Source organism: Carassius carassius, chromosome 22, assembly GCF_963082965.1.
Source record: "Carassius carassius chromosome 22, fCarCar2.1, whole genome shotgun sequence".
Classification (NCBI taxonomy): Eukaryota; Metazoa; Chordata; class Actinopteri; order Cypriniformes; family Cyprinidae; genus Carassius; species Carassius carassius.
In genome coordinates this window covers 3,189,031-3,213,071 of record NC_081776.1, presented here as the reverse complement: position 1 = coordinate 3,213,071, position 24,041 = coordinate 3,189,031, and the positions used below count along the sequence as shown (strand labels likewise).

At 36.6% G+C, this 24,041-nt stretch overlaps 2 protein-coding genes across 3 annotated transcripts; both read right to left on the bottom strand.

The window, feature by feature from the left end:
• Positions 1–561: 561 nt before the first annotated feature.
• Positions 562–5,852, bottom strand: LOC132098694 (transmembrane protein 209-like). 2 transcript variants are annotated; one of them, XM_059504827.1, is made up of 15 exons: positions 5,741–5,852; positions 5,230–5,382; positions 4,986–5,044; positions 4,777–4,908; positions 4,015–4,235; positions 3,713–3,917; positions 3,449–3,624; positions 3,242–3,313; positions 2,627–2,723; positions 2,420–2,545; positions 2,199–2,296; positions 1,945–2,059; positions 1,517–1,614; positions 1,367–1,440; positions 562–1,201 (listed from the first exon to the last, which is right to left on the bottom strand). In XM_059504827.1, exons 1-15 carry the CDS (start codon positions 5,749–5,751, stop codon positions 1,147–1,149), a joined length of 1,692 nt encoding a protein of 563 aa, XP_059360810.1. In that variant the 5' UTR covers positions 5,752–5,852; the 3' UTR covers positions 562–1,146. The 2 variants fall into 2 exon arrangements, with proteins under 2 accessions (XP_059360810.1, XP_059360809.1); XM_059504826.1 differs by having other exon boundaries at positions 5,230–5,397; positions 5,741–5,850.
• A 474-nt stretch (positions 5,853–6,326) lies between these two features.
• LOC132098702 (G1/S-specific cyclin-D2-like) lies at positions 6,327–23,512 on the bottom strand. Its single transcript, XM_059504835.1, has 5 exons — positions 23,054–23,512; positions 21,831–22,044; positions 12,561–12,722; positions 11,582–11,730; positions 6,327–8,875 (listed from the first exon to the last, which is right to left on the bottom strand). Exons 1-5 carry the CDS (start codon positions 23,246–23,248, stop codon positions 8,708–8,710), a joined length of 888 nt encoding a protein of 295 aa, XP_059360818.1. The 5' UTR covers positions 23,249–23,512; the 3' UTR covers positions 6,327–8,707.
• Positions 23,513–24,041: the final 529 nt, after the last annotated feature.

Below are 24,041 nucleotides of genomic sequence, written 5' to 3'. Positions count from 1 at the left end.
TTTATTTTTTACTTCAAACACTACATTTCATTATTTTCATATAGTAATAACTATTATATATATATATTTTTTTTTTTTAATACCAAACGCTTACAACTATAACTTTGACCTCCCAAAAAGTGCTGTCATTACAATGGTACAGCGATGGCAACAGATAATACAATGATACCGAATAATTATCATGTGATATTTACAAGGTACTTCCAGGAATAACATGTTTTTATTCAGTTTGACTACTGTAAAATACGGAAGACTTCTTAAAACATTTCTTATATTTTCGCACACATTACAGTCGGGATTCTAGGAAATTTAAGTTGCAGTACCAGTGAAACTGCTATAAAAGCTTTTATAAAATATTAAAATAAGACAAATATATTCTTACCATTTATAACCATTTGTAGGTGTGCAGCACCATCCAGTGGTTAACACTGGGAATAGAGTTAAAAAATAGATATAAGAACAGTGCTTGGCATTTATTAATGTGAAAACCAAAGACAAAAGTGAAAGCTCATCCCATTTCAAGTTTCACTTCAGACACACTATAAAATACAAACAACAAACTTTTCTTGTCAAATATGTAATCTGGCATTCAAGATCATCCCAGCTCTTCTGTAGTTTGTCAAAATAACAGTGAAGACAAATAAAAAAGCCCATCACTGAGAGCAAATAAATGATCATTACTACACCAAAATGTATTTAAAAAGTACATATGACTTATGCTTGTTCATGGTTGTATGTCATTACAAGTGCATGAAGAAAAACTACCAGTAACTACTTTATAACTCATAAAAAAAATCATAACTTCTGTAGTGAGCACCCAGCCAAACCAAACAAAGAATTTACATTCATGAATAAACTACATTGTTTTTCTTGTATGATGAATGAAATACAAAAAAATATGTATACAAAATCCAGTGGAACTAGACACCATTTCAAGTCATAAATATCTCTGTGTTGAAATTTAAAACATTTGTTTCAGCTAAAATGACTTTGTGTTTATTCTGTATTTGCATTAAGTTTGGAAGTAATGTGACAGTATAATGCATCTCAAAAACATGCAAAATCACAAGATTATAAAAGTAAAAAAAACTGTCTTTAACACATCCCAAGGCTTGTGCAGTGTTTTTCTCCAATAACATGACAAACTCAGTCCCCGAAGATCCAGAGTACATTCACTCCTGAAAGACCTAGATTCACTCTCCTGGTACAAAAGGGGGGGGGGGGGGGGGGGTGATCCATTTCGTACTTCAATGTAGCACATACTTTCAGATTCCAAATAGCAATCCAAAAACAGAAACAACTATTCCAGCTACAAAATTCCTTAAAACGATGCAGATCACAGATAACATGATAGATCTACACTCACCCCAGCATGCCTGACTCCTTGGTTTTGATAATGTAGAGAAACATTAGGATGGTATGAAACAAGTTATTTCTGCCCTGTGGAAACACAATAAAAGCAATAATCACAGAAAAGTTACTCCCCTGTCATTATGGTTGGAGAGTATGTTCTTACCTTAGGCAAGCTGTAGATGTGGCCCTGGTAGACGAGCTGATAATGAGGAGGGTTTGTGCTACTTTGATGAATGCAAAACAAGTTCTCATTGGACACGTCTGTTAGAAATTCACACATAAAAAGCAAAAGTCAAATTAAACAGGCTGTAAAAAAAAAAGTTATTATAGTTAAAACATTAAATATCAAATAACATACACATTCAAGTAGTTGGCAAGGTAATATTCATTTAGTTAGCTTGATTTAAAAAAAAAAAGTGTTAAACTATATAAAACTGTAAATATCAACAAATTAAAATGTCAAAAATACACAACAAAATTACAAACAAAATGTAATTAAAACTAAAATATTAAAACTAATTCGAAATCTACAATAGTATCTCTATGTTAAAACTGATATAAAACTCAATATAACACACAGTCTATGCACACCTGGTTTATCAGGCATCTGTATAAAATGCTGGGATGTAAAGGTTTTTCCGTCGGGATACTTAGGATGTGGAGGAAGCCGCGAGTCCAGGTACGTACACAACACATGCATCAGGATCTGTGTTCGTCAAAGTGTTTGCATCAGTGTAGGGTAAAAGTAAATGCAATACGTCAATATTATTTGTTATGCTCTCATCTAAACTGCAATGCATTGGTAATATGGCATTCAAATGCTGCAAATGTTTGAAAGAACACACAGCAGAATCTGTCGGAAGGTCTGTGTCCCATTTCCGGTTTTTCAGATCTCCTCCTCCATTCCAACGGAAAGAGCTCATGCAGCCGCTGTGGGCTAGTTCTGCAAAGAGCATTGATACAAATGAACATTAGCAGTACAGTAGCATCATCTCTGTTCATGAGACAAAACCACGGTAAGTCTAAATATTATGTTTAATCCCAGACAGTTGTGTATTCTGCTCACCCTTGATTCGCTCCACCAGATACTCCTGGTTTGATGAGATGTCCAGATACTGTACGATAGCATTGAGGGAGGGGATTGCAGAAGCTTTGACCACAGCAGCTTGTTTGAGACTGCTGATGCTGGCCTCTTCATAATACAAGGGCAACAGAAGTGAGACATAATAGAAAGGTTTACAATCTAAATATCTTTGGCAGAAAAGACAATTACCTCCGATCTGGAGCTCAGGGCAACCCATCCTCCTGAGCTGACTGTTGACCGAGTCCATCTCTCCGACCAGATGAACTAGAATGGTGTCATTTATCCACTGGAACAAGTATAAAGGTAAAAAAAAATATGGACATCATTTACAGACTACTGACAAACTTCATGACTCAAAAGAAAATCTTAAAATAAATAATTATTGATGATAATAATAATAATAAATAAATAAATTATATAAATAAACAATTGAATGTATAATAATAATATTAATAATAAATAAAAAATGTATAATAATATTAATAATAATAATAAAAATGAGTAATAAAGAATAAATAAATAAATACTAAAAATATATGGACAAAATTTCCAGACTATTGACAAACTTCATGGCTCAAAAGAAAATCTTAAAATAAATAAGTAATTATTGATGATAATAATAATAATAATAAATTATATAAATAATGTATAATAATAAACAATTAAATGTATAATAACAATAATAATAATAATAATAAAAATGAGTAATAAAGAATAAATAAATACTGAAACAAGCTAAATTAATAATACTAATAATCACCATTTTATACATTATTTATAATTAATTAATTAATTAGAACTCACATTTCTCAGTTTAGCAGTCCAGCTGTCAATACTATCCTTCACCACACGACTGGTCGTGATTCTTGCCCAGACCTGTAATAAATTGCAAAACTCTACTTTAAAATACTCTTTAAAAAAAGAAAAGAAAAGAAAAAGAAACCTTACAAATAATGCAAAGTAAACGAGGATCAAAGATGATTAGATATCTTGAATTCAGTTGATCCTCACCTCTTCAGCAGCTTGTTTGGAGCCCAACTCCGTGTCGTCTTTATGGGCAGACGGTGCCTGTGAACGGCAGGCAGGCTGATACTCAAACTTCCTCAGGCTCTGTGCGTAATCTCCCACAGAACGACTGTAGTTCCAGAACGATGGACTGTGTCTTGGAGATGTTGACTCTGGACTCCCTAAATATTGCAAAGAAAATGTTGTAGGCCACTGCTTAGCACAGCCACAGTTTGGTTCAGCATCTTCATGTCCCTGCAGGACTCTTACCCAATTGACTGTGGTGGCTTTTCTCCTCCTCCGAATGTAAAAATTTTTCCAAAGTCTTCAGGTCATCGATGTAGTCCTCCTTACCTCCAGGCGAATTAAAGACTGATGGGGATGTGCGATAGCGAGCACGGAGACTGGTGCCCTCTGCTGGTCCGAGGATGCTTGGGTACGGAGAAGAGCCTGGAGATGGACTATAGTTCAACACCTGCAGACATAAAAAGCAAGAGAGGAAATGCAATGGGTGTGAGAACAATAGAATATCAAAAAATACAATTTTAAAGAAGTTTTTCAAAGTACTTAACCTTGCCAAATGCCATGGAGGGTGAGAAGGGTCCTCCTGCTGAAGAAGGGCTGCTCAGAGGTGGACTGAACCCAGACACACAGCTGGGGGAAAACTTAGGGCTGGTGCTTGAGGTTCGTGCAGGGCTAAAACTGAGTACATTCTGTCCCTGCAGGGGCGACGACTGCACTGAGACTGAAGCTTCTTTCTTTTCTTGTTTCTGAGGTGGAGAGGTTTGAATCCCTGTTAACACAGCAATGAAAGATTAGTTTCCACAACTACCAAAGCAGCAGACTACATATTTTTAAAGCAAATCTGATTAGTTCATGATTATGAAATAATATTTTTTATTATAATAAATAATATTTGTTTGTTATAACAATTATTTTATAATGTATTTATTTTATTATTTATTTTAATCATCAGAGAGTGGAAAAATATGTTCAAATACATCATTTAATGTCAAAGAACTTAAAAAATTATTCTGTTGCTGTTTGGATGTAGTAAAACCCACAGATGTAGCAGAAAACACCTGTTTGCATTTTCTTCTGTCCCGGGCTGTAATTTTTTAACACTGAAATCATGATTAGGCATAAAAAAACAAATCATCCATATGAGACATGCTAGAGTAAAACAGCTACTATTTTTGTAATCGGCATTCATTAAGCAATTATGTTACGGGGCAGTGTAAATGCATGCAAGAAATTGTCTTTTTGGTGAGAAATAGCATTTTGCATGATTGTTTTTACCCAAAACACTTCTTTCCTGATGCCAGCTAACTCACCTGAACCCCTGAGTCCAAGTAGTTGATGTTGTTCTGGACTGACGGTGATCGTGGACGGGGCCATGGTGTACTTGAAATACTTCCAGAAGTCAAAAAGCGCATTGAGACTGAACAGGGATGCCAGGCCAAGCTCTGTCCAACAAAACCAGTCAGATGAAAAACAGCATACCAGATCACTGACACGCTTTGAGCTCTTATCATTCACTTACCAATATACCAGATGGGCCAGTAGGTTATGTTGTAGTATCTGCTTAGAAGCTTTCCAGACCTATAAGACAAGGTTACCCGTGGTTTAGAAGACACTGAAACCACATTCAGGGTTGCCAACTCTAACGCATCTGGCGTGACACTCACGCTTTCAGCATCAATATCACGATGAAGTCCAAGCGTGAGTGTCACGCCAGATGCGTCAGAGTTGGCAACCCTGCACATTAGGGGCATATCTGAACTCACATCTCAGTATAGATCATCCCAGCCAGAGACACGTTCAGCACGGCCCATGCCAGGACAACCTGCCGAGCCTGTTCCTCTCTCCTCATTTTTATGGTCTTGTCGATGAGGGAGGTCATGCCGTCCTTTGATGGTGTCATATCTGCATTTGATCCTCTACCAAACCATAAGCTTTCATAATTACACAAAGTATATCAGCAGCCACATAATGGATTCCAAAACATCTGATTGATTTGAATAAGGGTGCAATGCTTTATGTGTAAAGACAACACACAATTCAGTTGTGATTGTGACATGTTATTAGTATTCTAATCCATGTTAGCTAGATATAATGTTGAGTTAAGTTACACTATATGAGCTTTTCATGCATGTGCACTTGTGAAATGCTGCCCTGGCAAACTCTACGCTGAGACTCTAGCACGACAATTAACAAAATATGAAAAAATATAGTTTTTAGGGGTAAACAGTTTCTAAACACTACAACAATTCGTTTAAAAGGTGATTTGATACATACTTCCTCTGCATCAGCCCTTCATGAACGCGGTAAAGTATGAGGCGTGAAGACAGAAACAATAAAGAGTGAAAGGAGCAGCAAATAATTGCGCTTCAAAATAAAAGTCTCTCACGTGCTCCTGCAGTGTGGCGTAAACATGCCTCAGCTAATAAAATGAAATGTAGCATTCTCCCTAATGGCTTACCCTGACATGTAGAAGTGAATTTTTATTCATTTCGCGATAACCTGATATGAAGTTTGTTTGTTTGTGTGTATGTGTGTATAATCAAAGTGCCATTGATTTTCATATTAATTAAAAATCATATGAAGTTTAAAATAAAAAATATTTATAATAATCAGTTGTAATACTATATATAAATCATTAAATTATGTTACAGGCAAAGCTGCATATAAAACCACAAACTCCCTGCAACCCCTCTTCTAAGCAGCAGGGGCCAGAAATACTTTTTTTTTTTTAGTTTTAACCCATAGTTCCCTTATGAGAATAAACATAACTTTAAGTTAGGAGTAAAGCCTCTTGCTCTAGACCACAACTGTGTCAAAGATGGAGACAGTTCTCATGAATTACCACAGAAACTGAACACAGTTTTTATTTTTCAAATTGAGATTTATTTAATTGAATGTCTGATAATTGAAGGCAAGTGCTCTAGGGCAAAAATGAAACTGATGGTATTTTTGGATCTGGAGGTGGAACTTTCAACAAAAGGTGGCTGCTTTAACATAAATTCAAACAAAATGTCTTTGAAAACGATGCGTTGCTCCAGTCTTACATCAACCACCTGATAAGAAAATACATTTACAGCTGTTTGGCGAGTGTGTATGAGACAAGTTAATAAAAAAACAACCTTGGAGGCTTAACCTTAACACAGGCTTTATCTTTTCAATCCTGCTACTCTTCTAGAAATATCCTGACTAAGTTCTGTGAGGTATTGTGACTGGGAAGGAACATTATTTGAAAACAATAAAGGCGTTTCATTACAGAAAGTAAAATAATAGCTAGAAAAAAGTCAGACAACAGTTAAGTTAGATTTAACACAAATGATGCGAGACTGTTCATGCAAATATCTGCAAATAACTGGCAAGGCACTTCATGCATGAAAATAATTGAAAGTGTAAATGCCAACAGAAAACAGACATGCAGCCACCATAAAAACACGTTCAATAATTCTGACATAGCAGCAACATGGAAACCGATATTAAGTATGCAATAGCTCTTTTTTCATTTTTCTTTTTCTTTTAGCAGCACTGGAACACAAGTTCAAACATTTACACATAGATAAAGGAAAGGGAAGAACACAAAATGAACTTAAGGATATAATACAGTACACAAACTCTCTCAAAACTTAAATGGGTGAACATTGAGAATGAAAATTAACTTTGTTTATAACATCATTTGCATAGACGTGTTGGAATGGCACGTTGATGTCAGCACAACGCATAATATGTTTGAAGTAAACATCTCAGACCTCCCGAGTTACTTTTAAGTCCATTAATATAAAGAGGATAAATTCTCAAAAGTGCAAGAACAAATGAATACATAGAAAGGAAAACAGCGTAATGTTTCAAAATATCTTTTTCCTATATATGAGAAAAGTTCAAGTAGATGACTGATATTTTGAGAACAGAAAATAAAATAAACTAATAAAATAAAGTGATTTAATGATAATAATTTGATGATGTCCTATCTATGCTGACATGAATTCAACACAACTAAAGTAAAACGCAACCAATCTTGGCATGTCAAACCTCACCATTTCAATTGGAAGTTGACTTGTTAGATCAGTTTTTGGTCTAAATGTATTGGTCTAAATTTAAAACTATAACCCGCAAGGCACAGCTAATATGGGAAACCAGCCCCAAAACAAATATAATTTAAGAAAAATAATGCAAATAAAATAAAAACCCTTTAGAATGATTCGCCCTCCTCTTGTATACCACGGATAACCAGTGAGAGGTGATATCTGAAAGTGCATTTGTATCATCTTTGCTAAGAAGGATTTTAAGACTCCCAAATGATTGAATCCCTCCAGCATTGCGAGTGTCTCTGACCCATAAGTGATGGTGTTTAACAGGTCAAAAAAGCGAACAGCTTCACACTTATTCATTATAAACTTTAGAGTGTTCCAAAAAACACCTGCCTAAAACCGTTCATATTTCAACCACGTGCAAAACCTTTCAATCTGTATTCTTCGATTCGTCTCTTTTCATTCCTTCCTTCTCTCCCTACCTTTACTCCACCTACACTTCATACTTAGTGTCCATCTGAAACTGTCCTGTGCCCTCATGAAGCTGTGATGGTCACCGTGCATGGATAGAAATGGTTTAACATATATTCATTTATGCTTATTGCATGCAATAACATTCACTGTAAATAATCCCTATGCTACGAGTCACTTGTATCTGAGAAGTAACTCTTCAGATCATTGTATTAATATCTCTATGATAAGAAAATAGATCCCACTGAAAGGACTGATGGATGTTTCTATACATTCTGTAGAACAGCTTTTCGTGGGATCACATGCTTCCAATATTATATAAAAAAATAGCCTCTGGGAATTACTAAGGAAATACATTTTATAAAATAAAAAGCACAATAATTTTTTTTAGAATAATAGGTATTATTATTATTATTATGAAATAACCACATAAATTATAATAATAATACAGTTGTATATGATAGCCAAAACAGATGTGTGCTCTTTGTTAAGTAATATACAACATACTGCATTATTCAATCATTGTTTGAGGCCAATTCAATTAAATTTCAAGTATGTAAAACGCCACCGCCTGCGGATATGAGATGGCAGTAGCAGCTGTTTTGCTCTGTTATAAAATATCAAGCTTGCATTCATGTATTATGCGTGCATAACCATCTAATGAGGCTTTGAAATTCAATTTCCATACAGTAATATAATGATAAGTGAATCTTTTCTAGGCTGAGGAGGTGGATAGGAACAGGAACCGACATCATAAGTTAACATCACGGACATCTGTAGGGGTGCAGGACAGATTTTGAGATTCCGTCCCTTTGTTGCTGGCTCTGCCCTCCTGTAGCTGTTGATGCTGTTGTTGACTTTCTTTCAGGCTGCTGGTCAGTAACTGCTCGATCTGCTCTTGACAAGATTTCAGACAATCCTAGAAGAAAGAGAGAAAGAGAGAGAAAAAGAAGAACCAAGGTAAGCACTATGAACACTAGATAGCTTCAACCTCAGATGGCACTGTGTACTGACATACACTCTTAAAAATAAAGGTTCCCAAGAGGGTTTTCACAGTGATGCCAAAGAAAGGTTTCCCAAAGAACCTTTCAGTGAACCATTTTCTTTCTTAGTGTAAGGTTCTTCACCATCGATTCCAATAAAAAACCTTTTACATCCATAAAACCTTTCAAAGTTCTCTTAAAATTAAAGGTTATTTTTTTAAATCAAAATCAGAAAGACCTTTATTGCCATGTTTGCACATACAAGGAATTTGTTCTGGTGACACACAGTAATATAATATATATACAGAAATAGACTAAATTTCTATGTACAGTTGTGGTATATACAGTAGATGGTATACAGTGTGGTATACAGATGGAATCTACAGAACCTTTCCATCGCACAAAAGTGTCTTTGTTGTGGAATAAGGTTCTTTAGACTATTAAACAAGAAATGGTTAATTTAAGAACTGTTAACTAAAAGTTTTTTGGGGGGAACCCAAAATATAGTAGTTATTTTATTGCATTGCTATAAAGGTCCCGCATTTTGGAACCTTTATTTTTTATAAGACTCTGCACAAAAGATGTGCATAATTTTCCAAATACACCAATTATGCTGTTGTGCAATTACTTCAATGATTTGCCCATGATTACTGTGGAAACTAAACTGAAAAAATGTGGTTGTAGGATTTACTTTGAAATACTGTCCCTCTGAAACTGCTAGTAAATTTCTCAATGTATTACAATGAAGTTGCAAGCAGTATTAAATTAAACATTACATTTTGAAGTAGAAAGACTGAAACAGTACTTTCTTTTACTTCAATAATCTTTGCTGTTTTTACAAATGTAAAAACTCATGCTAACAGTGTTGCCACTAAACACCACATAAAATGAAACAGACTGTTGTTTTTTTCATGTGGTCAGACAGATTTATTTCCTGTCTAAGTGGGCAGTTCTTAGGCAAAATGAAGCTGCAAACTGGTTCAGACTTTACACCGATCGGCTATACAGGACTCTTAAAATCAAAAGTTCTTTATAGCCATTGATGGTTCCAAAAAAAAACATTAACATCCACAGAATCTTTAAAGTTCTTTGTTGCAGAAAAGAAAATCTTTATTTGTTTTTTTAATGTTCTTCACATTAAGAAATTTTTTAACAACTGTTCACTGATTGGTTCTTTGAGGGACCAAAAATGGTTCTCCTATGTCACTGATGCAAAAAAAAAAAAAAAAAAACCTTTTGGAACCTTTATTTTTCAAATAAAACACTGACCAATGTCTCTGTCTCTTTCTGTAGAAATGTGAGCGGTCTGACAGAATAATCCCGTATCAAACTCTCATCTTTTTCTCTGGATAATTAAATCCTGTTCTCTCCTTGGACCGAAGGATACAGCCACAACAGTCCCTGTTGCCCTGACAACTACAGGGATAGGAAGGAATAGTTGCTAACGGCAAGAACTTTAAGTGGAGAAAAACTTAACACATTACATTGAGGGGTGAGAAAAGAATGTGTTAAACATTATGAGTGCATGTGAGGAGTTTAAATGGGGCGTTCACTCTCTGGGTCCAATTCAAAACAGTTTTACTGTGAGACCTTCAAAACAGCCTGAAGCCAAGATGTGTAGATTTGTGTAAGAGCCTGTGTGTGTGTGTGTGTGTGTGTGTGTGTGTGTGTGTGTGTGTGTGTGTGTGTGTGTGTGTAACATTGCACTTTAATCCACAGATGTGGTTGAGAGGACTGTGTCTCGCCACAAGTATGCAGCTCTGAAAACACATCACCATTGCTGCAGTGAACACACACAAACACTCATTCATAACACATTTCTCCATTTCCATACAGTCATGCATGAATGTCCGGCACACGCACATGTCTGCTATGCCAACCATTTGTCACAGGCAAAATTGACTTCAGTATTGAAAACTGACAATGCTAAACTATCATTAAATAAGAGTATCTAGAACAGTATTTCTCAAATCGGGGGCCTCAGCAAACTTTAACCTCTTCAAACATCTGGAATCAATTATGTTGAGGGTTAACTAAAAATAAAACCATTAAAAAATTATATATATGTATGTGTGTGTGTGTGAGAATGACTGAAATTAAAATGTAAACTGAAACTAAAATATTAACAAAAAATGTATTTTATTTAAGTTAGCTGCTAAGGCAACATTTCTCATTTTCATTTAATTTAACTTGATGTTCTAAAATAACTAAAACTTAAATACAAATAAATAAAAACTATATAGACATTAAAAAAACTAATACAAATTACAAAATAAAATGTCTAAAACTAATTAAAATTAAAAGAAAACATTAAATAAAATAAAAAAAATTTTTTCAAAAACATGAATAAAAACAAAATAGTATTTCAATGATATTAAAACAGCATTGCTTGAAATAAAGCTTTCAATCAACAAATGAGACCGTAGATATGTGTCCCATCCTAACTTCCCTTTCCAAAAGAAAATACATACAGACGAAAAAAATGAGGTCATCAGGAAGTTGTTCTTTCATAAAATATCACAGAATGAATGGATTATTGTACAACTAAAGAAAAAAAAGGGCTAATCCTTGGTTAACCTTCATCTTGAATGGTAATTTGCTCCACTTTTTTCTTTAACAGTATGAAGATGCTGGACACTTACCACCTCAGTGTGGGTGATTTTAGCCAGCAGCTCTGTCAGACTGTCCCCCCACAGATTTTGATTGCTCTGGTCAGGCTGGAGGCCACATACTGCTGCCCCCACACATCCTGTAGCGATCATGGAGGGAGGGTACATGGTGAAGCTGTGATCTGAGGAAAAAACAAGCACACACACATCCCGAAACATCAGTGACCTGGTCAGTAAGTTCCACAGAACATTAGTCACCACCTGTGAAACACTTCAAAACAACTTCCCAGGAAACAGCTGTGATAATGGAATCTGATTGAGGAGTCTCTTACTGCATTTTACATCTGTTTTGAATTCCTCGTAAAACTGAACCTGACGTTCACATCCTCTCTTGTGTCAGACCTGTTTTAACATCACTACTACCTCCGTTAAGTTGTCCTGTAGCTGTGAATGAACCTTCCTTCTCCTCTCAATCCTCCTTAATTCCTCCCTCCCTTCATACATCAGAAGGGATTGAGGTCTCCAGGAACTACTCCCCCTCTTCATCTGCCTTGAGATCCTGAGAACCAGCCCTTGGTTTTTAGTTGGGGAGGAAAGCCTTGGCTATTTTGTGCTGGAAGTCTTTCGTTACATCTGCTTTGTTGGTGTTAGCGTGGTGCTTATTTCAGGACACAACAGTCATCCTTGAATAAACACCCTATACTCGACTGACTGCCTCTGTACAGCAGCTGTGCACTAAACCAACATTCCTGACTTGAGAAAATTGTTAAAGGCACTGACAAAAACATTTGCAATCACTCAAAAAAGCTCCTCAATCTTGGCTTGTACTCGGGCCTCAGCCTCTTGAACAGATGCAGGGCAGCAGAAACACACACCCAGTTAAATATAAAAAACTTTTATATAGACACGAATAACAAGGCAGAAAGCATCATAACACATTCACATCATACATCTTTAGCACAGTATCTCTGACGAATGCAGTCAGTGCTCTGTCACTCATCTCGGGTCCTACCTGTTGCACAGAGGGTGATGAAGGTTTGTGCGTGTTTGCGGATCAGCGTCAATCTGTCTTCAGGAAAGGGCAGTTTGTGCAGGATGTGTTCAATAAAGTCAAGTGGGGTGATGGCAGCCAGGTTCCATTTCAATTTACTAAGAACCACCAACTCCCACTCCAACAGAGACAGAGAATGACAGAAACAGAACAAGAGATAATGAATACGAGTGTACATAAACTCAACTGACTATATTACCCACAATCCACCTTTTTAGATTTTGAAATTGATTAATTACATAGATCTATATGCTAGGCTCTTTACACGCAGTCTGCTAGCAATCACATAATTTGCTACATAGCAAAAGCTGATTGGCCGATTGTGCAGCCAATGAGATATCTTGCTCAACATTTAAAGGCGAAATCAGATGTCCATTTTCCACAAGTTGGTATGATGCTTTAGGGTCTTCATGAAATGTCTGTAACATACTTTGGTTAAAAATGTAAAACAACACCAGTTTTCCCTTATCAAAAATATATCTGGTCACAGCGACCCATTTCGGTGCATGTCTCTTTAAGTTATAATGAGCTACTGCTCACCCCACCCCTCTCTTCCTGGAGCGTGTCAACACAAGACCTGAATTAGGCCCCTTACATAGTCAACGCGAGAAACGCGAGCAAGCAACGCAAGCGACGCGATCCCTTTCATAGTCTAAACAGTGGACGCAAGCGTCACGGGCGATGCGTGTATGCAATACACCGCTCACGCAACAGGGGGTAGTAGAGTCAGGGTGATATTAGTAGAGTCGGGTCGCGTGATATTCAGATCACAATGGCAACTGAAAAGGAGTGTATTCTGTTGCTGATTTTACATCGGCGGCAACAGAGGCAACGCAGAGATAGGGATGTTAAGTTTGCATAATTTTTTCTCTTCACCCGCATTGTATTCAAACCTTCTTCTTCTGTAAACACAAAATACTTGAATTAATGTACAATACTTGCAATGTCGCCCCCACCGACAACGCATAGTATTGCGTGCATCGGCGCATCGCGTATCAAAAACTAGGATGACACATTTGGCTACGCACCGACGCATAATGGCGGCCGAAGCGTAACGATGCGTAGCCTCGGGGACGCATATGCGTACAGATGCGTTGACTATGAAATGGCCCTTTGAGTCCTGCACGGGTTCGGGACCCGCAAATTTGGCTGAAATGGGTGAAAAATATCCAACTGTGTCGGATACGGGTGCGGGTCGGGTCTGACACAGGGGAAACACGGGTCTAAACACGGGTTTAAAACAGTCACGTGCAAACGTAAAAATAGGCCTACGTTCCACTTAAAAAAAAAATCACAACCGCGCGATCGGCTGCATGAGTCATTAGTTAACAGACGTAAAAGATCAGCCAGCTGGGTTTTTTTTTTCGTTGTTTTTGTTTTCCGTTTATATATATATATATATATATATATATACAGAATCTGAATTAAAATGTGTTTGATTTAAGACTATTTAAAAATTTATGTCATAAAATTATATCGCACACAGCTCAACTAACGCGATCGTTATAAAGGTGTTTAAACAACAATACACTTCCACTTTCATGTATTTGATAATCGGAATATCAGATATTTCATTCCATAGCTAACACATTTGTGAATATAGGCCTAATCTAGGCTATCCAGGGTTGTTGTTTTTTTTTTTTTATTGCATCTGAACATGACTTTGTGCAGCTCATTCACATGTGCGCTCTGGCGCAGATCCGCCTCTCGCGATGCTCAGCTGTGAACCGTTCGACTTGAAGCACAACCTCAGACGGTGGTATGATTCGCTCTTTTGTTGTTCTGTTTTCTTTCAGGATCAAAAAAATACAACAAATGAAAGCGTATCTGTATTTCCGACTGATGAGAACTATGCATATACATTCATAAATCAGTCAATTTTGTACTATTTTATTATGAGATATTTTATTCTAATATGATCAGTGACTCAAGCACTGATGGACCAAAGAGCACGTATTTTGACATTTGCAGTAAAAACGTGAAATATAAATTCTCAGAAAATGCATTAATACCAATATATTGAAACGTCTGTTTATATACTCCACTATTGAAGGAGTCCAGACATTGGAAAAATATCAGTCCAAAAAATATTTAACTTTTAGGTATCAAAAAATTTTTTAGTAATTCTGTCAATTGCACTAAGGTTATTACATTGGCTGCTATATATTTGCTTCTTATTTATTAATTACGGTCAATTGATTGATAAAACATTGATCAAAATTATAAGATAAAATGTATAAAAAACTAATATCTTTTAAAAAGAGTTTTCCATAAATAACTTCTGTATGACCTGGCAATAAAATTCGAAAAAAAGTGTGTCTTATGTGATTGGCTTAACTGATTTGATTTCGGGTGCGGGTCGGGTGCCGGTTCTATTTTAAGCGGGTCGCGTCGGGTGTGGATTTTAATTAGTGCTGCAGTCGGAAAACGGGTCGGATGCGGTTTTAAGCACTGCGGGTACGGGCGGGTGCGGATTTACAAAATCGGACCCGTGCAGCTCTCTGACCTGAATTGCTGTCTTGGACTCCTTAGATGACTCAGATGTGGTCTTATTCAAATAGCTAGCTATCTACATAGAAACCGGCTGCAAAATAAAACAGGTCGCTGGATGACATGGTTTCAGACAGCCCATAACAAACTGGCTGTGTGTTTTTTTAAGCTATTCTGAGCTGGCAGACAAGCCAGAAGCTAAATAAATGAAAAAAAAAGCTAAAAAAGCTAAAAACATTTCATCTGATGTTCCCTTTAAATATTCAGGTTCAGTGTTCGCTGTAAACTGGTTCCCCTAAGACCCTCCACCTCCACCAGCTCCACCTGTCTAGATCTTCTATGGAATTTATACACGCCTATTTGTGCATGTGGACTGGTATAGGATTTACTTAAAGTCCGGCTGCCTGTGTGTTTACGAGCATTCACAGCGCGTGAAAGGAGAGATGGCGAGGAGCTGCATTTTTGGTTGTGGCACTCACGAAACACTTTTCCCATTCCCTAAAATTCCCTCGTTACGGTCCAGATGGCTCGAATCTTTACATTTCGAGGAAAGAGGGATAACAGAGAGGTCACGGATGTGCTCGAAGCACTTCACATGCGAATGCTTCAAAAACTGGACAGAACACGAAATGGGCTTTGTGAGATATCTGTCATTAACTACTTTTCTAGATCCAATCAGGTGCTAGTTGGAAAATAAAGCCACGCCCACTATTTTTCCTCATTTAGCATTCTGTTTCTCTCGGAAATACGTCACAACACTGGAGAAAAGTCATTTGCAACTTCCGGTTCACGTGGACTTTAAACTCAGAAACTGTTAGTAAATTTCACAAACAATTACAAATAAATTACAAGTAATACAAGTTATGACAAGTATTTTGTTGTAAAACAAACTTTGTTTTATTTACCACTTGGAATTTATTTATTTTTTTTTTTTACAGTGAATGTCGACTACTGTAAAAATTGTCTACAAAAATATTAGACAAACTATCACAATCTGATATAATCACTCAACTAGTGTTTGTCAATGATAATGCATTTGACTTAAAGGGTTAGTTCACCCAGATAGCAAATTTGTGTAATTAATAACTTACCCTGATGTTGTTTCAAACCCGTAAAACCTCCGTTTATCTTTGGAACACAGTTTAAGATATTTTAGATTTAGTCCGAGAGCTCTCAGTCCCTCCATTGAAGCTGTGTGTACGGTATACTGTCCATGTCCAGAAAGGTAAGAAAAACATCATCAAAGTAGTCCATGTGACATCAGATGGTCAGTTAGAATTTTTTGAAGCATCGAAAATACATTTTGGTCCTAAAATAGCAAAAACGACGACTTTATTCAGCATTTATTCAGCTACTTTGATGATGTTTTTCTTAACTTTCTGGACATGGACAGTATACCGTACACACAGCTTCAATGGAGGGACTGAGAGTTCTCGGACTAAATCTAAAATATCTTAAACTGCGTTCCAAAGATAAACGGAGGTCTTACGGGTTTGAAACAACATGAGGGTAAGTTATTAATTCAGAGGTGGAAAGAGTACAAAAATATTCTACTCAAGTAAAAGTACCATTACATTAATGAAATTTTACTGAAGTACAAGTAAAAGTACCAGTCTAAAAATCTACTCAAGTAAAAGTAAAAAGTAGCTCATTTAAAATTTACTCAGAGTAAAAATTACTTAGTTACATTTTAACAGTGGGAGGGAGTCAAAAATGGGACAGGCCAAGGTTGTCAAACTCAGTTCCTGGAGGGCCACAGTCCTGCACAGTTTAGATATAACCCTAATTAAACACACCTGATCCAGCTAATCTAATCATTTAGGTTTATTTGAAAACTACATGATATGTGTGCTGGAGCAGGGTTAGAACTAAACTCTGCAGGGCTACGGCCCTCCAGGAACTGAGTTTGACACCCCTGGGATAGGTCTATTAATCTCAAACTACAACCCGAATTCCGGAAAAGTTGGGACGTTTTTTAAATTTTAATAAAATGAAAAATAAAGGAATTTCAAATCACATGAGCCAATATTTTATTCACAATAGAACATAGATAACATAGCAAATGTTTAAACTGAGAAATTTTACACTTTTATCCACTTAATTAGCTCATTTAAAATTTAATGCCTGCTACAGGTCTCAAAAAAGTTGGCACGGGGGCAACAAATGGCTAAAAAAGCAAGCATTTTTGAAAAGATTCAGCTGGGAGAACATCTAGTGATTAATTAAGTTAATTGATATCAGGTCTGTAACATGATTAGCTATAAAAGCTTTGTCTTAGAGAAGCAGAGTCTCTCAGAAGTAAAGATGGGCAGAGGCTCTCCAATCTGTGAAAGACTACGTAAAAAAATTGTGGAAAACTTTAAAAACAATGTTCCTCAACGTCAAATTGCAAAGGCTTTGCAAATCTCATCATCTACAGTGCATAACATCATCAAAAGATTCAGAGAAACTGGAGAAATCTCTGTGCGTAAGGGACAAGGCCGGAGACCTTTATTGGATGCCCGTGGTCTTCGGGCTCTCAGACGACACTGCATCACTCATCGGCATGATTGTGTCAATGACATTACTAAATGGGCCCAGGAATACTTTCAGAAACCACTGTCGGTAAACACAATCCGCCGTGCCATCAGCAGATGCCAACTAAAGCTCTATCATGCAAAAAGGAAGCCATATGTGAACATGGTCCAGAAGCGCCGTCGTGTCCTGTGGGCCAAGGCTCATTTAAAATGGACTATTTCAAAGTGGAATAGTGTTTTATGGTCAGACGAGTCCAAATTTGACATTCTTCTTGGAAATCACGGACGCCGTGTCCTCCGGGCTAAAGAGGAGGGAGACCTTCCAGCATGTTATCAGCGTTCAGTTCAAAAGCCAGCATCTCTGATGGTATGGGGGTGCATAAGTGCATACGGTATGGGCAGCTTGCATGTTTTGGAAGGCTCTGTGAATGCTGAAAGGCATATAAAGGTTTTAGAGCAACATATGCTTCCCTCCAAACAACGTCTATTTCAGGGAAGGCCTTGTTTATTTCAGCAGGACAATGCAAAACCACATACTGCAGCTATAACAACAGCATGGCTTCGTCGTAGAAGAGTCTGGGTGCTAACCTGGCCTGCCTGCAGTCCAGATCCTTCACCTATAGAGAACATTTGGCGCATCATTAAACGAAAAATACGTCAAAGATGACCACGAACTCTTCAGCAGCTGGAAATCTATATAAGGCAAGAATGGGACCAAATTCCAACAGCCAAACTCCAGCAACTCATAGCCTCAATGCCCAGACGTCTTCAAACTGTTTTGAAAAGAAAAGGAGATGCTACACCATGGTAAACATGCCCCGTCCCAACTATTTTGAGACCTGTAGCAGAAATCAAAATTGAAATGAGCTCATTTTGTGCATAAAATTGTAAACTTTCCCAGTTTAAACATTTGCTATGTTATCTATGTTCTATTGTGAATAAAATATTGGCTCATGTGATTTGAAAGTCTTTTAGTTTTCATTTTATTAAAATTTAAAAAACGTCCCAACTTTTCCGGAATTCGGGTTGTAGTTGTTTTTAATTAAAGGAATCAGTTATTTAGAATAATAATACATTTGGGCTGTTGCCAAGGAAATCAGTATCAACAAACTCATCTTTTAATGCAGAGGAAATGCAGAATATTCATTGGAAGTGGCATTTAGATGTATCACACTGTGTAGTGCTGGACAAGAATGCATTTAACCTGCAGTTACAAATGCATGAATAATGTTTTGATATACAAGACATAAAATGTTGAATACTCATTTGAAATGATAAGAAATTAATTATTTAAAAAAATCAAAAGATAGCCTACTTTAAATGTGAAATTAAAATGGCCAGTATGTGTCAGCAAGTCACTGTTAATAAGTGAGTCATTGCGATTGAACCGAATCATTTAAACGTTTGATTCATTCAGAAACGAAACACTGTCACGTTGCTCAGAGACGCAAAACTGTGCTTTGGTGGCTGTGTTTGGAATTATTTTCTGTTGTAGAAATAGAGCTAAAAAAGGCAATATGGTGTCTAAAACGCAAGTCTCTTAATTAACTTGTTTACTGAACTGTTATATATATGTATGTATATATTCATGGAAAAGATGGCATTCTTTGTGTGATTTTGATTTAATATATGAAATTATATAAATATGTGAATTTTCTGCCCCTATATCTTCAATTTTGCGATCATTCTAAATGCATTTTAGGAGACACAGTGAAAGAACGCACTATAAATGCGCGCGCACATCATTAAAACAAAAATAGCACACTCCTCACCACTGTCTTTTTGGCTAATTTGTGCAAAACCTCTTGCTAAAATGTCAAAGCTTCATTTTAACCACCAATGCAACGATGCAATTATTTAGCTTACCTCTACATTCTTGCGAAGGGTTGATGTCTTGTCGAGATTTTATAAGCTGCTAGTTTGGTTTTAGGCAAGTACAGCTTACACTGCATAATAGAGCATACATATGGCCAGGGGTTCACTTCATTTCCTTCGAGTTCAACTTCAGAATATGACGGGGTTTCGTTTTCAGCGGTGTCTGCACCACTAACGCCTGTTTTGTCCGTCTGCATCTTTCTTTTGATTTTAGCGCCAGTTTGCCCTCCTGCTCATTATTTACTGCCGTAGTTTCCAGGGAGCGATTTATTATTTTTATTTTTATTTTTTTTACTCAGTAATTAATGTGTTTTAAAATGTAGCGAAGTACAATACTTCAAACAAAATATACTTAAGTAAAAGTAAAATTACAAATTTAAAAAATTACTTTAAAAAGTATTAGTACACAAAAAAGCTACTCAATTACAGTAACGCGAGTAAATGTAATTCGTTACTTTCCACCTCTGCTGTGCACATACGCTTGTTTTGATATTTAGCAACTCCACGTTTAATCCCCGATTTAAAATGTGAATATATAATATACAAATTGTCTGACCAAACAATTAAAATGCTAATTAGGCAAGAAAACCTTGTGCTTTGTTCATCTGAACAACTTAATTAGACTTTATATACTGAATGCGATTATACACACATTTTAATAAAGCCAGATCAGTTTTTGTAACAAGTGAATACGTTCGTTGACTAAAGACATAACACATAATACACTCTTTTTTCGCCACCTGCTGGCATATTTTGTGTAATACCAAGAAATGATCACTGAACGAATCAGTGAACGATTCTGAACGAATCATTTTGGTGAACGAACTGAAAATGAACGAATCTCTAGAAAGAATCATAATTTCCACCACTACCGTCTGCATCTTTCTTCTGATTTTAGCGCCAGTTTGCCCTCCTGCCCATTATTTACTGACGTAGTTTCCAGGGAGCGATTTTTTTTTTTACTCAGTAATTAATGTGTTTTAAAATGTAGCGAAGTACAATACTTTAAACAAAATATACTTAAGTAAAAGTAAAATTACAGATTTAAAAATTTACTTTAAAAAGTATTAGTACACAAAAAAGCTACTCAATTACAGTAACGCGAGTAAATGTAATTCGTTACTTTCCACCTCTGTATTAATTACATAAATTTGCTATCTGGGTGAACTAACCCTTTAATCATTCTTGACTACAGTTTATTGTATTGCCCTCTAGTGTTTCAACTGTGCAAAGTTTGTCAATCTTGCGGCAAATCCCAAGTATATGCCATACTCACCAGGCTAAAATGTGTAAAAATGCAAAGACATGTATTGCCTTGGCACAAGTTGTGACACAAATCTTTGGGATCTACTGACACTGGCATTTAAAAAAAATCTAGGTTGTGTTTCTGTCACTCAACGCTCAACTTGCGATTCTTCAAAACAGGGGAGAAATTAGTGAAGTTGCTCTTTAAATATGGATCTGTTTTGCTCAAAAGGACATCATAGTTGTAAAATAAATCAGGTTATCGTGTAAAGCTCCACCCCTTGTCTTTCATCTCCTCCACCCAGATGCTGCATTTCATTCACACGCTCAACTTCCTTCCTTGCACGTGCCCAGCTGGCTTTGTTTCGCCTGCTTAAGCTGCTTTCTCAGAAACTCTCAAGAACAGAGACACAAGGGGAAAACCAGCCAAAGTGAGAAGCTCTACACCCTCACTGTGTGTTTGCTGGTAAGTGAAAAGAGAGTGTGAGAAATTTGTGTTTGAGTTAGTGAAAACTCCACCAAGAAGGTACAGTCCCTGACAAGTGACACCAAATCAGCAAGGTCAAGACTTCTAAAGCCATGCTCCAGTCTGCAGATGCATCGGTTTTATACAAGAATCACCACTGCGATATATAAGAAACCTTTTTGTTTCAACCCAGTTGTCTTTCCTGTTCTCTCTCTTCTTCTGTCTTTAAACACACTTAATATCCAAAAGCTCTAGAAATAATTTCCATTTAGACATGAAGGGTTTTACCAGCTTATATGTGATAAGAATAGAGTGTATGATGAAAGTAGAGAGTCCTTGCCAATTTATGGGAACAGTATCAAAACATCAAAACCTTCTCAAGATGTTCAGAGGTGCTAAAAATCAAAAGAGTATTTCATCACAGCTCAACATTAAAAACAACATTAGGGGGCAAATCAAGCTAAATTCACTTCCCCAATAGCTACATTTCACAATAATAAAAATATGATGAATCAGCAGCTCACAAACCTAGGGCTATATATATATATATATATAATTTAACATATTATCAGAAGTCTGAATAATTACACAACAGATGGAAGACTTCTTGTTGTCATCAAGGGCCATCAGCTCTTACCAGCAGTTGTTGAGATGTAATAGAGTTGTCTGTGTATATGCAGAGCTTCCTGGCCGACAGCGGTTGGCATGCTTTTAATTTTGAAGCCAGGAAGAGACACACGGCCCCTAAAAGCTGCAAATAACATTTACTTGTATTGACTGCAGCTAAAAATCTGTCCAGGTAGTTCATAGCCAAGGGAAAGACATCCTCTTCACATTTCTCTTCTTCACAAACCTACAGAGACATGGACAGAAATAATTCACAATTTAATAATCAAGGCTGTCTAATAAATAGCATTAATTTAACATTTGTTTGTTCTTTCTACATCTTTTTGTTGTTATAGTTAGCTCAATGCTCTTAACCAGGCATTTTTGTTCATATTCTACTGTTGTAGTTATTTTAGCATGCTTTTTCCACCTAGACATACATACACATGTATAATCTTTTTTTATCTATAGCTACTGGGCCTATTTGCAGCTTGTAGAATATTTGCTTACTGTTACTATTTCTCTTCATGAGAAAGAGGAACTTTCCAGCAGTTAAAGATCTTCATTCATTTCAAGCAGGGTGTGCTGTTAAACCCAATGACGCCCACATATGGTTTGTGTCATTTTTGCGAATTTCTGAAACTGCTTTGGTGATTCGTCACGATAAGAAAATATGATATAACACTAAGTAATGACAGCATATAATATTATGTATAGGCTATGTATAGCTCTAATACAAATTATATCAGACAATTATTATTATTTTGCTTTGATTAACTGAAATACATTTAAATCGACGGTTCTTAGATGCACTTTCGCACCGAGCAACTCGAAGGCTGCGCCTGTTTAAAAAATTCGCAACAATTACACAAATGTATAAAACCATTCATAAAACACATGTTAATACAGCACAGACCCCCATCTGTCTAAAAAAGCATGCATTAAAGAAAAATACTAAAGTGTTTTTTTATTAAATTAACATTTATAGTAGGCTATACATAATCGTGTGTGGGAGATTCAGCGTTGCATTTCCTGCTGATCTCTTGATCAAACTTTTCCTTTCCACATTCATCAACATATATGCTATAGCTACGCATACAGGTGTGAACAAATGTTGTCTTGAGTTTGACTGTCTGCACTGTAATAAAACGAATGCATGACAAAGTCCAGCTATAGGCTACTTTAGGTAGGCTACTTGCCAACATATTCTACATTACAAGCAACCCGTTTCCAGAAATACAACTGGAACTACAAACCTCCAGCATCCACGTCGAGACCATCCGCCTCATAAAAGGCTGAATTTCCTTCTGGACACATTTAAAATAGGGTCCCTGCGGAACATATCTGTCCTCCACTGTTAAAAGACTTTGCAATACTCTTTCATCGCAGAAGATGTTGGGATCTCTCTGAGCTCGCACGATTGCGTCCTTTTCCAAACAAAAAAGTTCCATGTTGGGGCTTTTCTCGGTGTTGATAACTAATATATAACCACCTCACAGTGCCAGCTGCATGTGGCTGTGCCTATGCAAAGAGGACGATTGTGTTGTTGCCTTAGGCATCAACAGAACTAGTTTGCACTGTTAAAACTTTCACTTTTGACATAACGGAGGATGCAATCCCTGGCATGAGTCTTTCCTGTTGAACTACAGACACAGATAAAAACAGAACAACTCTTCTGACTGCATGAACACCCAAAAACCAGTCCCTCCTCCTGCTCAATTCACGTTGCAAATGCACGTCTCCATCCTGCCCAGTCACATGCATAGCATTCTAGCAAATCTTCTACTCACAACCCGTCAAAAGTACATTTAATGCACTTTTGAAACAAGTCATGGATGGCATAATTATAGATTTTTTACATGCAGACATAGCCTATACATGACACATGATATGATTTTTTTTCTTTCACATTTTTATTTCCCCTCACGTGCATATGCACATGTCCAGTAAACTCGTTCCATTCATTTGCATGCATTCTTGTAAACGTCTCATCTGTAAATTTATTGAGGGCTGCATTTCATGCACAATTCAAGTGGATTAGTATTTGTACATTATTCACAACTGAAGCTTGTAATAAATGGGATAAATGCATTGAAAGTCTCACTAAGCAGATCTATAATTATTGTTTTTCACAAAATGGCAAGAATGTACAATAATGATGGTAGTGGACAACAAAGCACACAAAAAGTTTCATGACACAAAGACAGAGCCTTCGAAAGGGGAAATGACAAGTTGTGCTTGATG

Excerpts from the sequence above, each read along its gene's own strand:
- LOC132098694 (XM_059504826.1), bottom strand. Across the intron at positions 2,546-2,626 it reads CCCTGAGCTCCAGATCGGAG|AGGCCAGCATCAGCAGTCTC; the intron begins GTAATTGTCTTT and ends TGTATTATGAAG. Across the intron at positions 1,615-1,944 it reads ACAGATGCCTGATAAACCAG|ACGTGTCCAATGAGAACTTG; the intron begins GTGTGCATAGAC and ends AATTTCTAACAG.
- LOC132098702 (XM_059504835.1), bottom strand. The coding sequence starts at position 23,248 with ATGGAACTTTTTTGTTTGGAAAAGGACGCAATCGTGCGAGCTCAGAGA. Across the intron at positions 12,723-21,830 it reads TATTACATCTCAACAACTGC|TGGAGTGGGAGTTGGTGGTT; the intron begins TGGTAAGAGCTG and ends CTCTGTCTCTGT. Across the intron at positions 8,876-11,581 it reads AAATCACCCACACTGAGGTG|GATTGTCTGAAATCTTGTCA; the intron begins GTAAGTGTCCAG and ends TCTTTCTTCTAG.